This window comes from Nycticebus coucang, chromosome 10 (genome assembly GCF_027406575.1).
Source record: "Nycticebus coucang isolate mNycCou1 chromosome 10, mNycCou1.pri, whole genome shotgun sequence".
NCBI lineage: Eukaryota > Metazoa > Chordata > Mammalia > Primates > Lorisidae > Nycticebus > Nycticebus coucang.
The window spans coordinates 12,494,979-12,512,048 of NC_069789.1; the positions used below are offsets into that span (position 1 = coordinate 12,494,979).

General features: G+C 40.6%; 1 protein-coding gene across 4 annotated transcripts in view; it reads left to right on the forward strand.

The window, feature by feature from the left end:
• The window catches only part of PLD5 (phospholipase D family member 5), a 400,042-nt gene that overhangs the window by 185,064 nt on the left and 197,908 nt on the right, over positions 1–17,070 (forward strand). For 3 of the 4 annotated variants that reach the window (XM_053607901.1, XM_053607902.1, XM_053607903.1), the window contains one exon: positions 9,617–9,785. The exons of the other annotated variant lie outside the window; for it this stretch is intronic. In XM_053607901.1, the coding sequence (XP_053463876.1) occupies positions 9,617–9,785 (169 nt within the window). The remainder of the gene's footprint in view (positions 1–9,616; positions 9,786–17,070) is intronic. 4 annotated transcript variants of the gene reach the window in all.

Below are 17,070 nucleotides of genomic sequence, written 5' to 3' on the forward strand. Positions count from 1 at the left end.
TTGTTGAGATTCAAGTCAGGGAAGGAAAGAAAGGAAAAAAAAAATCACATATAATCTCTCTGTCCTAGAAAAACACTTAGGGCTAGCCCTGAGCAATGATAGAGCAAAGTTTAATTGCTTTCTAGTTACTGGGTAAGATCTGGAGTTAAGAACGTTAGTCAACTCTCCTATCTTTTTTCCTGGCCCTTACTTTGCAAATAAATGCTAGCAATAATTGATAGTAAACCCTCAGGTACTAAAAATTTTGCTATGCGTCAGTTTCATTCAAAGAGATAATTCAAATCTAAAAATTGTTTGAATCAAGAATTTATTTTTAAATAAATAAGTCCAGGCATAAATCCTGAATGTACAGCTAGTCCCAACCTCCGATGTCTTCTACCACCTAGAGTTTGGAGGTCTCAAGGCGAACTTTGAAATCGCAATTCCAATTTTATAATATAGTATACACATATTTTAGAAATATTTTCAACTAGACTTAAAATGGAAATTCTTTTCTGGATAAGTCTGGGTTATCTAGAAAATGCTTAATTTCTTAGTTCCTCGCAAGGTTGTGACTTTGATTTCATCCCCTAGGCAACCCCAATTGTTAGTAGCTGCCTGGAGCCCTAGGTTGAGAGAGACTGTGAGACCATCGTCAGGCTCAGAGGAAAGTGTTGTGATTGATCATGGATGCCTGTGTTGGGGCTTAGGAGTGGGGAGAGGCAGCACATACTTGTCTTCCTGGTCAAAACTTTTCTATCAATTCAAGAATAGAATTGAGGGCGGGCTCGGTAGTTCATACCTATAATCCTAGCAATCTGGGAGGACAAGGCGGTGGATTGCTTGAGCTCAAGAGTTTGAGACCAGCCTGAGCAAGAGCAAGACCCCATCTCTACTAAAAATAGAAAAACCAGTCAGACATAGTGGTGCCTGCCTATAGTCCCAGCTACCTGTGAGACTGAAGCAAGAGGATTGCTCAAGCACAGGAGTTTGAGGTTGTTATGAGATAATACACCACGGCACTCGACCCAGGGTGACAGAGGGAGTCTCTGTCTAAAATAAAGTGGGGGGGGGATTGGTATTCTTGGGCTGATAAATGAAGCGTTTACTAGCAGTGGCTCCCTCATAATCATTTTCTACAGCTTATTTTGTCCATTGTAATTGCTTATCCTATATTCTGACCTTTGGTCCATTACTCCATCAGCTTAGCTAGAAGCGTTTAATGTGTGAGACTCTATTTTGGGGGTGTCTGAGAGAACTTAAAAAACAGTATATCAGAGGAAAAAATAATTTCCTTTTACCTTTCTAAATTCTGGGCTGGTACTTCCTGTAGCAAAGACAGATTAATGAGAGCAAAACAGAAGTTGATTAATGGGTATATTTCATATGTACGTGGAAAATGCCCAGAGGATGAGAGGCTATCAGATAGGTCCTTATAGCTCTGGCGTACTTGGTATTTTCAATAAAAAAAAACAAACAATAAATTGTTAGAGAAATGACAAAGGAAAAGGACCTTGAGAATCTAGGGGTAGCAACTTATGGAAAGACAGATACAGTCACCTGTCCCTAAAGGAAGTCTTTCTAAGAAATGCATCATTAGGTGATTTCGTCATTGTGTGAACATCACAGTGTGTACCCACAAACCTAGATGGGACAGCCTAAATGGCATCACCTACTGCCCCGAGGCTGCAAACCGTACAGCATGTTACTGCACTGAATCCTGACAGCAATTGCAACACAGTGCTAAGTATCCGTGTATCTAAATACATCTGAAGACGGGAAAGGTACAGTAAAAATAGGGTGTTCTTACAATCTTATGGGACCACTGTCCCATAGACAGTCGGTCTTTGAAATGTCTTTATACAACACATAACTGTATATGAGAAACAGATGGTAGATGAACGCTGGTTAGTGAAGTTTGTTGTGTAGATTGTCCTGTCATCTCCAGGCTGTTACGGGTCTAAAGTTGTCTCTGGTGATCAACTTTATCCTTCCCAGTACAAAGAGGAAGAAAATAACTTTCTAAACTTATGTCCTGTGTTTAGGCAAGTAGAGGGAGGCAGAGGGCTTTGCTTGTATCTGCTTCTTCTGCTGCTTCTTTGCTTGTATGGCTTCTTTTAAGCCATTAGCTTAAAATGATCCTTTTGCCAAAGTGGCATATTTCAGGTAGCATATTTTGCTACCTTCAATAACATCCTTCTTCTTGAACAAACTGACAAGTCTGACATGGCAGATAGAGACCAGCCATCACTTTATTGACAAAGGCTAATTTGGAAGACACAGCTTAATGTGAGATCAAACGGTCTTCTTAACTGAACCCCAGAGTTAGGCAGACTTAGCACTCGGCCACAACCAGCCCGGGACCAGGGCACTTCCCCCCACCCCTCGTCCAATCCACTGTCTTCCCATCACACAGCATTAGTCTCCACCCCTCCCTGCGTCCACAAGCCATGTGTAATCCTGCGCTTGGTCACTCCCTTTGACCTTGCCTCCCCTCCCCGTCCCACATCACTCTCTAGATTTCACCACACTCATCTCCCTCATGTTCTGCTAACTCTTAAATCTCATTCTTGCTGTGATTTCTTCTCCACTCTTGGCCCTTTCTGCCCTGAACACTCCGTCTACAAATTCTTTGCACCTGAGCCCAGGGTTACACACAGCCTCAGCAAAGCCATCCCTGGCTTCCATTCTAAAGAAGCGATTTTGTCTGAATCTCTATCTCTTCCTCGTACTGATTTCCTTTTCTTTCTTTGTCCTTTTCACATGTTGTTTACTTATTCATTACCTGAGCCCATGAGAGCAGGTGGGCCTTAGAGCACTCAGTACAGAGCTCATCATGGATTTGACTCTCCTTAAATATAGGCTGAAGGAGGGATGAATAGATGTCAAAGGATAATAACTGCCTCAAATGCCAATCTATTTGTCTATTACTCTTCGTAAATTTTAACCATTTTTTTCTAATCACCTGCCTTCCTACTGTGTGTTTCAGGTCTTTGAGAATAGTGTCAGAATCTTTTTACCATAGAGTTCTCTGTTTCTTTGTCCACATTTTATATCAGTAAAATATCAAAAGGTAGGTAAGTTTCACACTTTTCTTCTTCATCTTCTTTGCTCTTCTTTCTTCTCTGGTTAGTCCTTCCATTCTGGGCCAGTACTTGGAAATATTAAGCCAGTGGCTTCCTTGTAACAATGTTGATTCTTCCCAGCCATGAGCGTGGCGAGTTCTTCCATTTGTTAATATCTGTCCCTGTAGACTTCCTAGCCCGTGTGGGTTGGCAGTGTGGAGTGTGGGGAGGATGAGGGGCATGGGGGGCTGCCACTTGTCCCTTCTCCTCTTGTCCTGGTAAGATGGGGTCTTGGTCTAAGCTGACCTTCCCCTGTAGGACAGCAGCCTCTGCCGCCCGACATTACTCTATTTAATCCCTCTGTAGACCCCCAGTGTGCTTGTGGCAATCCTCTAGCAGAGGTCCTCAAACTTTTTAAACAGGGGGCCAGTTCACTGTCCCTCAGACCATTGGAGGGCCGTACTATAGTTTAAAAAAAAAACAAAACTATGAACAAATTCCTATGCACACTGCACATATCTTATTTTGAAGTAAAAAAACAAAATGGGAACAAATACAATCACACCACCTCATGTGGCCCGTGGGCCGTAGTTTGAGGACCCCTGGGACTAGGACTGAATCTCGTGCTGTCATACACACGTGAACCCAGACAAACTGAGTTAAAATCCCAGCTGTGTAGTGATCTCTCTGGCTGGATGATAACTGGCCACTGGGAGCCCTGCTCTCTTCATCTGCCACAGTGACACCAGCCCTTCTCATAGCTTGCTATTTACCAGGCTGTGTAATGATAGCTGCAAACACACTTAAATTACAACATACAAACACAGAATGATAGTTACGGTTCTTATACTTCCTATCCGGCCATGATGCCTCTGTCCAGAATGGGAAGCATAGTTGTTCCTCACTTAACACAATTCTAGACTTGGAACTAATGAGGTTTCTTCAGCCTAAATCACCTAGAGTTACGGAAGCAAGAGATCTGCTACCGCCAACTCAAACGCACCGTCGCACTGTGGAGTTCTCTGCACCTGTTGTCTATGAAAGTCAATTTAAAAGAATAAAATGGAAACATCTGGTGACAGAATAATAATATATTTAAATATTGAAAGAAATATATCAAAAGAACGCAAGATACAATTTACAGGGGCTCCTACTGGCAGTATGTGCAATAATTTGTAATAGATTATAACATTTTGAATTAAAAAACAAGACACAGTGCAGTGGTTCATGCCTATAATCCTAGAACTTTGGGATACTTAGGCAGGAAAATTGCAAGAGTTTGAAACTAGCTTGGGCAACATAGTAATCCCCTGTCTCTACCAGAAACAAAAATATTTAAACACATAGCCAGGCATGATGGCATGTACCTGTAATCTCAGCTGGTTGGGAAGCGGAGGTGGGAGACTCACTTGAACCCAGGAGTTTGAGGCTGCAGTGAGCTCTGGGGGTTCTACCGCACTCTAGCCTGGTCAACAGAATAAGAGCCTGTCTCTATTTAAAAAAAAAAAAAAATGGTTAAAGCAAATCCCTAATTACTTTAATAGAAAACACTACTCCTTGTGATGCCACGGCACTCTACCGAGGACAACAAAGTAAGACTCTGTCTCTGAAAAAAAGAAGAAGAAAAGAAAACTCTGCTCCCCACTATACCACCTTATCAACTACTAACCAGCCTGGTCTTTCTGGTGTTTTTTCTGCTGTCTTTTACAAGTAAACTCACTCTGACCCAAATTCTTGAAAAAAAAAACAAAAAACCAACCAACAAAAATGAGACACATATCTCAGCTGAATTGAAGCGAGATCCTTAGGTCTATTAGGTCAACTATTTCCATGTCCAGATGTGGTTAGCGAATCGGTCACAGGAGTAGCAAGTCACCTTCTACTTCATCGTCAAAGATTCTAGAATCTTTTTGGCAAGGCTAAACTTTGCCATGTCAATCCTAGGCTTTGATTATAGACATATGACCACACCGAGGGTGCAAAACCTGATCATTAAGTGAAAATCAGATTGTATTGATGAGCTGGAGACATCTGTTCAGCTTTGTTGATTCATGCAGTTAGAGACCCAAGATCAAAGAACAAATATCAACAAATTAATTGCCAAGCACATCTGTAAGATCAGGTCATAATAACCAATCCCTTGCATTAGGCAATGAAAAAAGCTCATGATCACTTTGACAATGTGATATAAGTTCCACTTTATGATTCCCTTTAGACATTATTTGTAGAATCCTTTTAGTAACTGTGCTATGTTGATTTGAAACTTGGAGAAATTTTTTCAAATTGTAAGTTTTCAGGCCGTAAGTTACTTTAAAAAAGAATGTCTTTTATTTGGTGCTCACCATGAAACAGGCCTTGAACAAAGCAAGTCACAGAGATTCTCTGCTCTAATCTTTGTAATAACCTTTCCTCTTTTCAGAAGTGAGAACAGATTTAAAGAGGTTAGTAATTTCTTAAAGGTCACACAGCTCTTAACTGGCAAAGCTAGGTTTTGTCTACTTTATTCAAAATTCTGTCATTTTAAACATTTCTCTACAATAATACCAAAATCAAGTGTGAGGACTATTTTACAAAGGTTCTTATATTTACCAAAACACAAACGCACACACACAGCACTTTTTAAAAAGCTTTAAACCTTGCAAATGCCTGGACTTCATGTTTTAGTAGCTTATTAAAGGGAAATTACAAATATTTCTTTGAGAAGATGCAATATTTTTTCTGGTTTGAAAGATAAATTTTGATGATCGCGTTAAGTTGGAAGAATAAATACATACTACTAATACAGTTAGAATTGTGTTTTAAAATCAATTAACAATGTAAAAATCTTTTTCTTACATTTATTCCACCTAAGCTTCCAGGACTCAGTTCAAATCATTTATAGTTTATCTTAAAGTACCGCAAAAAGAGTAATAAAAGATTTTCCCTGTATTGTGTCCCTGTACACTCAGCTTTCCCCTCAGTTATTAGGTGTCAGAAATAATGATACAGCCTCTGGGTGGAGTTCACTTACAGATGGCAAGTAGGCATTCCAGGGATTTGTCCAAAGGTGAATTTTAATGATGTCTGCCTAGTTTGTTTCCTGGCTGGAGAAGAGCAGACCCAGGGCTGTGATGGCATGTAAATGAGTTCTGCTCCTATGCTAATTAGATCAGATCCCGAGAGAGTAGCCAGCTGTTGGTTGTTAAAATAAATAAAAGGATAGGTCATGGGAATAAGTCAAGTCATTTCAAAGCTGATTTCTGGAGACCTTTTCTGGCATAGGAAATAGCCCTGTGTCACAGAAGGAGCAATCAAGATCTCCAGAGAGAAGATAGGAAAGCGAGCAGGTAAGCAAGGTCATTATTGGGGGACTCTTCCTTGAAAGTCATTACTCAAATAATGTGGTCTCTGGACAATAAGGGCTGTCTCTATTTTTATTATAATATCATAGCTTATTTTGATATTTAGTGAAAAGTGAATAATAGCAATGTAATGGTTCCTCTTTATACTTAGGGGATACATTTCACGACCCCCAGTGGGTCCCAGAGCCCTCATACAGTACTGAACTCTATATAGACTGTGGTTTTTCCTATACATGCATACCTGTGATAAAGTTTAATTTATAAAACAGTCACAGCAAGAGATTAACAACAACAATAATAAAATAGGACACTTATGACAAGTACTGTAATAAAAGTTACGTGAATATAGTTTTCCTCCCATGCTCTCTCTCTCTTAAAATACGGTCAATATTGAATGTAATATTTTTGAGCCTTGGTTGACCACAGTAACTGCGTAACTGAAACCATGGAGAGGGAAACCTAGGGTAAGGGGGAGCTACAGAAATAAATTTACAGTCTTTCTTGGCTTCTAGGGACTTTCACTCTCTCTCTCTTTCAACTTCTCTAGAACCTTTTCTCTTCTTCACTTGCCCCACTTTCTCTACCAACCAGAACTGAATACTGGCATTGACCCAATTCTCATTTGTTGAAAATGTCTCTTGATAATCTTACCCACTTCTAAGGTTTCAATCCCTAAGGAAAAAAAAAATTCACATTTGCAGTGAACTCATTTTTTACAAAGGTGCCAAGAACGTGCATTGGGAAAAGGACCATGTCAACAAATGATACCAGAAAAACTGAATATCCACATGCAGAAGAATGAAACCAGACCCCATCATTTGCCAAATACAAAAATCAAATCAAAGCAGATGAAAGATTTAAATCTAAGAGCTGAAACTATGAAACTACTCAGATAAACCAGTGGGGAGACACTCCAGGACCTTGGGTTCAGCAAAGATTTCTTGAGTAATATGTTGAGAGCACAGACAGCCAAAGCGAATGTGGAGAAATGGGATCACATCAAGCTAACAAGCTTCTGCACAGCCAATGAAACAAGCAAAAAAGCAAAGACACAGCCCATAGAATGGGAGAAAATGTTTTCAAACTGCTGTATGACAAGGGATTAATAGAATAGCTAGAATATGTGAGAAGCTCCAGATTATTATTATATTAAATAATCTTATTAAAAATGGGCAAAAGATCTGAACAGACACATCTCAAAAGAAAACATACGAATGAATGGCCAACGGGTACATGAAAAAAAAAAAGTTCAATGTCATTAGTCATCAGAGAAATACAAACCAAAACTACAATGAGATATTGTCTTGCCCCAGTTAAAATGGCTTTTATCCAAAAGACAGGCCATAAAGGATGCTGGTGAAGAAAGGGGACCCTCATACACTGTTGGTGGGAATGCAAATTAGCACCGTCCCTGTGGAGAACAGTATGGAGAATCCTCAAAAAGCTAAAATTAGCACCACAGGCAATCCCACTGCTACATACTTACACAAAAGAAAGGAAGTAAGTATATAGAGAAGATGTTTATGGTTGCACTATGTACAATAGTCAAGATTTAGAATCAGTCTTAAGGGCCCATTAGTAGATGTATGTATAAAGAAAATACGTATATATAATGGAATATTATTCAGCAATAAATAGAATGTAATCTTGTCATTTGCAGCAACATAGATAGAACTGGAGAACACTGAAGACAAATTTCAAGTCCAGCTTCTTTCGATTCCAGATATCCCCAATCACAATTAATTTTTCCTTTCTTCCCACATTCCAGTGGTGCTTAGGTGAATTATCTATCCAACTAAACTTTCTACTCCTGGTTTCACCATTTATCGGATTCTACCTCCGTTTTGAATAACTATGCACAAAACAGGCTCTTCCATTAGATCATGTGTTTCTGAAGACTAGAGAAGATTTGTCATAGTCATTTGGGGGTTGCACAGAGCAATGTCCTTGTCCTGTTATTCTAAGGTCTGGGGGTGGTGGGGTGATTGGGCCCCCAAATTGTGAAAGTCTCCAGGCTGCATACCCCAACTTCATTCTGGGTAAAATATTCCTCAAATACACCAGAATGTATTACCAGCAATGTTGTTTTTGTTTCTAAAGCAAACTAAATGAAACAAATGTCATTAAGAATAACTGTCAACAATATTATTGAGAAGTGCTGAATTCTTCATTGAAAGCTGAGAAAATTCATTCAATAAGCACTTACTGAGCTCTAATGATGTCGCTGACTCTGGGCATTTAACTATGAATAAAACAGTTCTTTCTTTTAGAAATATTTAACAGGTATTTTCATAAGGGGTTGGGGTTTTTCCATCAAGAATTACAGGCGGATATGCATTTATTAAACTGGGAAATAACTATTCGCTCCTTTGTTAGGAAGTTATGTGTTACCTAACTCAAGAGTGAGTGAAAAAAATGCAGCCTTTGCTAAAATATCAAGGAGAACCAGTCACCATGGATATGCTGTCAATATTTAATACATATACATAAACAAACTTATTAGGATAATTCTGATTGCAGTTTTTTAGTGCTTGTTACTATCATTTAAATTCTTTATCTCTGACTTTAATAAATCTCTGCAACAGGGAGGTTTTGTAACTTTCTTCTCAGAGTCACTTTACCCCCAGGCTAAGAATTATTAATAGAGATGTTAAGCAATAATAGTCACATTTATTGAGTTCAATAGATGCCCAACATTGTATTAGAAACTGGAGATTTGCAAAACTTAATTTATGGTCTCAAGTAGCTTGCAGAGTAATATTTTATAAAAGAATTGCATTGTTGGGGTGGCGCCTATGTCTCAGTAGGTAGAGTGCCGGCCCCGAGAGTGGTGGGTTTGAACCCAGCCCCAGCCAAACTGCAACAAAAAAATAGCCGGGCGTCTTGGTGGGCGCCTGTAGTCCCAGCTACTCGGGAGGCTGAGGCAAGAGAATAGCCTAAACCCAGGAGTTGAAGGTTGCTGTGAGCCGTGTGACGCCACGGCACTCTACCCGAGGGCAATAAAGTGACATTCTATCTCTAAAAAAAAAAGAAAAAAATTGCATTGCTTAAAAGAAAAATAAAAAATATATTACTAGAGGAAAGGGATGATGTAAGACGATTTGGTAGAAAAATGTAAATTATAAGGAAAGTATACATTCAGGAAGAATATTTTTCAGATGTCTCTGTATGCATGTACCTGTGGCTTCCAATTTGACTAGATTTTGTTTGTTTTTCAAAATCTTTTCTAAGAATTGCCCTGGTGGAAAATATTCCTGAAGGCCTTAACTATTCAGAAAATGCACCATTTCACTTGTCACTTTTCCAAGGCTGGATGAATTTACTCAACATGGCCAAAAAGTCTGTTGACATAGTGTCTTCCCATTGGGACCTCAACCACACTCATCCATCAGCATGTCAGGTAAGCTGCCTCCTCTGCGCATGTGATGATTGTACTTGTGCATTTTATACTCCTCAGCATTCTTGCCCTCTGCTTCTCAAGCTCAAGCTCATTTTTCTTAGTCTACCCTCACGCGGAGTACACGTACATCATTATGTTCATGTATATGTGCCGTTGTTAATCACTTGTTGCTGAGCTCCTTACAAGAATGCCAGGTTTTCAAGGGCAAAATCATGCTTTGCCTGTACCTGCAATAGGCTCTTGATAACAGCCTTGCTGTGGTGAACAACTTCAGGGGGCACGTTCACACGACGGTCTGTGTCAAGGGTGTGACCCAGTTCTGCTTTGTGCAGCCTGAGTGTTTACATGTGTAGTTGCATACTTCCTTGCTAAGGCATTTATTTGGTTAATTTGTGTTATAATTCACCTTTAGCCTTCAAACCCAATTTTTTTAATAGTAGAATCGAACTTCCCAGGATAATTATTTATTCTTGTCGCTATCATATTTCAATGAATGAGGAAATATTCATTCAACAGACAACAACTTCTAGGAAACTGACTAAATGATCTAAATGATTTCTGAATAAAAGGCTCTGAATATAAGAAAACGATCCTGGTCATGTTTAGTGTGTTTTTCTTTATATTGGTACAACCATGAGAGTTTACATCGAGCTTTCCTATGCAAGTGTGTGACCATCAGCCTATACTGACATGTCATGTATGGGTCATGGGGAAAATAAGATTTGACCTCAATGTATGCAAAAAAGTGTTGGCATTAAGCCCATAACCATTATTGGTGCTTTAAAATTTAGGGAATCCATTCAATATTTTATTCATACTATTTAATGTCAAATTATTGGAAAATTAGTAAAATCAACCAAACAAAAAACACAAAAGCCATACTAAAGAAAAACTGAATGAATTGTCTAATTGTGCTCTACTACTTAAGTGGGTCTTTTAGGATTTATTGCTGCATAATTTATCATCCTGGAACTTAGTGGTTTAAAAAATAGCAGTCATTTATGTATTAATGATTCTGGACAGGGTTTGGCAGATAGACTTATCTCTGATTCCCATATAGTGTTGGGAGGGGGGGTGTTGCTTGCCTGGGCCTGGAAGATCCAAGATGCATCTTAACTAGAGTGGTTGGACCATCTGAAGGAGGCTGGACCTGTCTTTTCATGTTCCTTCATTATTCAGTAAGCTATCCTGAGCTCTTTTCATAGTGGTTGGATCCTAAGAAAGCAGAAGTAGAAGCTGTGAGGTCTGCTAAGACCCCAGACCTCCAGAATATTGCTTCCAAGCTATTCCATTGGTTGAAGCAAGCCATGAGCCCAAGGTGAAGGAGTTTCATCCATGTACAGGAATGGGAAAAAGTGTTGGTAGCTATCTTTGGAAATGGTATGCCATGGGCCACTCTCTGGCCATAGCAACTCGTAGCTTTTCTACATGACAAATACATTCACCTCATTCCCGAAAACTCGAGTCTCATTACATTGATGGCTCTGTAGGGAAGCTAGACATAACCTCCAACCCCCAGTGAGGTGTTAGTGGGCTCTTGGGCTGGATCTAGAAACCCACTGGACACAAGGCAGATTAATAAGAGAAAAGCAAACACATCTTATTGGTTTTACATGTACGTGAGGATCTTCACAGGAGAGTGAAGTTTAAAGAAGTTGCAAAAGTAAAATGCTTTTATATTTTTTAGACCAAGAATAATACATTTGAGAAGAAATGACAGAACAAAGTGGATCTGGCTAGGAGTAGGAAATTCCTAAGGGAGTCTCTAGAAGACATATGGGGTTGGTTAAAGCTAGTGGAAGACAAGGGATATTTTGTTAAATATTTCTATGTGGGTCCATTGCAGCTCCCAACATCCAGTCTCTGCTGATTAAGGCTATTTTTTCACCTTGGTTCAAGGAGAAAACCTCTTCTGCAGGAATCTTTATGGCTTGCTGCATGGAGTAAGAGACAGGGCAATTAGCCCTTTCTGAAATTACAATTTCTCCAATGTTTTCATCTTGAAATAATCAATATACCAACCCGACATATTTCAGGATGATATGCCGTTTACTCCTTCAGCTCAAAACCCAGGGTCTCTTTATTTGCATTGGGCCTGTATCTGAGTGAAGCTCCCCACGTAGGTTTCTCTTGATGTGGAGGTGTGTGAACTAAAGAGATTAGTTATATGACCCACAGCACACACTGCAAACGGGATGGTGAGACAGGGCTAACTATACACAGTTCTGTTCAAAAAGAGGAAAATGGAGAGCACACATCAGTCATTAGTTGTAGTGATTCTGAATCAAGCCTGGCACGTGTCACCAGTTTTTTGAACTCTAAGAAAAGAAATGTATCTAGACTAGTATCTAGTTCTGCATGCTGGGAGTGATTTACTAATCTGCTATTCTCAGAAGCTCCTCTACCTGTATTCTTCTTCTTTTTTTCGTGAGAAATAGCCTGTCTTTGCTTCAGACTTATTTCTTTTTCTTTTCCTTTCCTTTTTTTTGAGACAGAATCTCACTCTGTCATCTGGGTTACACTGTCATCTGGTCATCATAACTCACAGCAACCTCAAACTCCTAGGTTCAGGGAATCTTCCTGCCCCAGCTTCCCAAGTAGCTGGGAGGACAGGTGCCTGCCATGACACACAGTTAATTTTTCTATTTTTAGTGAAGGTGGGGTCTACCCTTATCAGGTTGGTCTTGAACTCCTGAGCTCAGACAATCCTCCTGCCTCAGCTTCCCAAAGGACTGGGATTACAGGCCTGAACCACCAAGCCCAGCCACTTTGTAGTTAGTTTTTCTTCTGCTCTGCCCCTAGAATTTAAGGCCCTAGAGATTCACTTCCACTTTAATCCATCTGTATCCCTTTTTAGTCCAAAATGGTACAATCCCTTAAAAAAATGTGTGGACATTCTATGCATCCAATCATAGCCTCCTCTATTAGCAAAAAGCCACATCCACCAATAATGGACAGCAGATGGTTCTTTCTCTAGGTTGGGCGGTAACTCAAGATGCTCTAGGACTTCACCCTTGTAATTGCTGGGAGTCTGTTCTGTATCGTTTTATAAGATGGTCAGGCAGGTGGAGCCACAAGGAGAGACAGAGGAGAGGCTATACTCCTATACTATATCTATACTTCTAGTCCTAGAGCTAGAAGGCGAAGTACAACACCAGGGCCACATAGAAAAACACCTGGGTGGTTAGGAGGCAAGAGGGCAGGGCAAGCAAAAGTCTAGTCAGAGCCTTTATTGTTGCATCTATGTATGAGAAAGGGCACGCGCTGCATGACTGATGAGTGGGAATAACGCCTATAGGCCCCAAGCTGTAGGGGTGCAGGAGTGCTTCCTAGTTGCAATGTGCTCAGGCCCAAGTATGACTAAGGCAGAAGAATATTGCCTCCTGGGGTTTACGAGCTGAACAGCAGAGGTGTGGCTCCGGGTTGGTTCATTTGCATGTCAAAGGCATGCTTCCTGCTGGCTGACTGTTTCTAACCTCTAAGAATTGCCTAGACCTGGGAGGGACAGCCTCTCCCCAGCCTGGAAGATTTTCTGAGATGTCAAAACATCATCATATACAGAAAACTTTAAAAGTGCTTGCAATACAGAGATCTTTGGTCTAGCTGAGAGGCTCAAAGCACCCCCATTGAACACCCCTTCCTACTTTGAGAATATTTTGTTGATGGGACACTTGAGTCTCTACATTTTCTCTAAACTCTGCATGCAAACTAAACAGTTCCTTCTTTAGTTCATCTTTTTTCTGTAATACCTTATCATATACTGCAAAAACGTGAGTAAGCTTACTGAAAAGTCTTTCTGCCAGATCCACAGGCTCATGAGTTATATTTTGTATCTTTTATTGTATAGCAGGTGGTGGTGCTGCCAAGCGCTCTGCCACCCTGCTGTTAAACAATACATATGGCCTCTTCTCAAGGCTCCAAAAGCAAGTTATTTACTATTCTTCTAGCCTTGGGATGGGATTCCAGCCTCCACTATCACATTCTCAAAGGCAATGCCACATGGCTTTACGTTTTTGCTGCGGCAGTTTCTAGTTCAGTTAATCTGTGCTGTGTAGCAAACTACAAAATGTATTTTTTATTATTTCCTATCATTCTGTGGGTTGGCTGCGCAGTGGTTCTTTTTGTTTGCTTGTTTTTTTCAACAGTGCTGGGTAGAATCACTCATGTATCTGCATTTACCTGGGAGAGTCGCAGGGGGGGATGGGATCTGGCCAGGTCTTATTCTCTCCCAGTAGATTCTCATCATTCAACAATTTATCCCAAGATTCATATACAGCAGCTGAGTTCCAAGAGGGTGAAAGTGAAAACTACAACACTTCTTAATGCCTGAACTACTAGAACAGCGCTTTTGCCACATTCTGGTAGTCAAAGAAAAGTCACAAGGCCAGCCCTTAGGAGAGGACCAGTGGACTGCAGAGCAGCACACACATATACAAGTGGGAGGCATTCTTGGCAGCTAATATTGGGAAGTCTGATATAGCAGGTCTGATAGTATGAGCAAGAGTTCACACTTGTCACAGCATTCCCCAGGGCTGCCCAGTAAGTTCATTTGCAGGATTCAAAGGGATTCTGGGGGCTGAGGACTAAGGACATTTCAAGTTGTCCCACTGAATGGGATAGGAAACGCGAACTCTAGTTTGACATAGCGAGCCACACAGTGTACTAGGGCCCACGTCAGTACAAGTGTCTGTGCTAAGTGAGCAGGGACTGTCAACAGCTGCTTTCCACTTCATGTTCACCACCGAATAGCCAGGTGTGTTAAACATACAAGGGGAAATTTTGCATATACGCCTGGACTTGATGATCTGGTTATCTCCTTTCTGGTAATCTGTGTCTCGAGAATACTGGATTTTCTCTTCAACTACATAGTGAACTCTGGTGAATGGCTTTCTTTTTCCCCTATGCTACTATTTCTCTGACGTTGCCTGAATCTTTGTTGGCTCCAAGGATTCCTATAATCAATCTAGATTCAGAGTCATTTGGGCTCGGAGAGCCTAGGTAAGTGGCAACATATATCAGTGCTGGCCCTTCAAAGAGATTCTGGGGCTGAAGAAGTAGAGAGGCACCCCGTAGCTCTGGTCAGCTCTGGGGATTGGTGTGGGTGGTTCAAATCAGTGCAGCAGAGGTACTCAGGGGGCTTCACAGGCATCTAGGTGGGTGACTTAGCACCCCTTCTTTCAGATGAACATGATCTTCCAGAACAGTCTGGAGACTTTGGCCCCGTCCTTGTTTTTAATCTGACCATCCATTCAAGTGTGAGCTAAACTCTCATTCTTAAAGTTTGATGTTAGAATCAGCAGCATCTGTATTACCTGGGAGGATGTAAGAAATACAGACTTTCAGAACTCTCCTGAGTTCTACTTCAATCAGAATCTGCATTTCAGCAAGATCTTCAGGTGATTCATATGCTTTAAAAAGTCTGTGTTGAACTAAACCATGCTGATATCTTGGTCTATGAGCTCAGCAAACCCTCCTAGGTGTTCGGACTTTCTGGCAGAAGAAAGGTGTCAATGGAAAAGAACCCAAACTCTATAACATAATTTAAAGAGGTTTATTCTGAGCCAAATATGTGAGATCATGGATCAGAGAGAGGCATGTTCAAGAAGCCATGAGCAAGTAGTCTCACCACAGTTGGATTACTGTTTGGTTTTACACATTTTAGGGAGACAGGAATTACACATAAAGTCATCAATCAGTACGTGGAAGGTATACACTGGTTTGGCCAGAAAAGGTGAGACATCTCAAAGCAGGGACTTACAAGTTATAGATGGGTTTGAAGATTCTTCAGTTTGCAATTGCTTAAAGAAATGAAGCTTTGTCTAAAGGCTTGGAATGTTTTGACTTAAGGATGTGTATTAATCAGAGATAAGCCACTGGACATTTATCTAACTTCAAGTGATCTGATGAGTAAATTGATGGCCTGCAGGTGTGGTTTAAGCTTTGTCTTGCTTAGCCTTAGATCTGTTAACAAGTTACTAACGACATCTCCAAGAAGGGAAGGGAGCAGGATGAGGCATGTCTAGCTAACAACTCAGCTTTAGGATATTTTGGGGTTCCCCTTGGCTAAGAGGAGGTCACTATGGTCACCTTTGAAGTACTCCCATGGCCATCTATCTGGTGACCAAAATGATATTCAGTAATGTGAATATGTGGCACATATTCCATGATGAATTACAGACTTAATTGTTGGACCTCATACAATGGCAGCTTTGATGGCCATTCCAGAAAAAGAGTTTCAAAATTGCTTTGAAGGGTGGACTAGGTACTGGTGTCAGTGTATAGCTTCCCAAAGGGAATACTTCAGAGGTACTAATAATATTAATAATGAGGTATGTAACACTTTTTCTAGGATGAGTTCATGAACTTAACTGTCCAACTTCGTAGGCTTCTACTCTCTCACAGAGACTGGGAGACAGGGCCTTGTTGTTAGCTGTTGGCTGAAACAACCAGAAGATTCTTTTGGCATCCTTGAGCTTTCTTCAGCAGGTACTTTAAGCAAGGATAGGGTCATCCTCGATGTGGTCTTGAACTGTTAGAAGCTATGTTAGTATTTGTTCAAGCCTTTTAATGGGGAGGAAGGATCAAATTATCTATACAGAGTCTGTAGTTTTCACAAGCCGAGGTTGAGGCTAGCTGAGAATGGGACTTAGAGGAGCTTGGCTGGAGTGTGGCTAAGGAGGGAATCTTTGTCAATTGCATGACTTGAGAATGAATTAACATGGTTGTTATTGATGTAGAAAGATGATAACACTTAGAAGCTTGGTTCAAGTCACTCTCTAACAACTGGCCTCCTGCCAATGAATAGAATTTTTCATTTTAATGACCTGATCATTGTTGAACTCACACACAACACTCTTGGAAGAGACCCAATTTGAAATAGTGTCTTCTGGTAGAGTCATACTACCTCTGCCAAAAGGATGCCTTTTAGCTGCCTCTCAGTCCCCCAGTAGCACCAGGCTTCTGTACAGTTTAAAACCAGCTGTTTTTCTATACTTTTGAGGCTAATTTCATTTTGCCTCTTCACAAGAGAGAGACCTGCATTTCTTACCACTCAACCAGGTTGTATTGCGCACTACCCAGAAGAAAGTTGACACACTGAGATGTGAAGGATTATAGCAGGGAGAGTTCAATATCATAGGACACCAAGCAAAGAGATGGGGGAAATTTCCCAAATCCTTCTATCTGATAATTTTTGAAAGATAAGGTTTTTAAAGATAGTTGGAAGACAGAGGGCTAGGGAATTAGATCTGCTGAATGGCTGAACTCATAGGGGCGGGAAGCATAA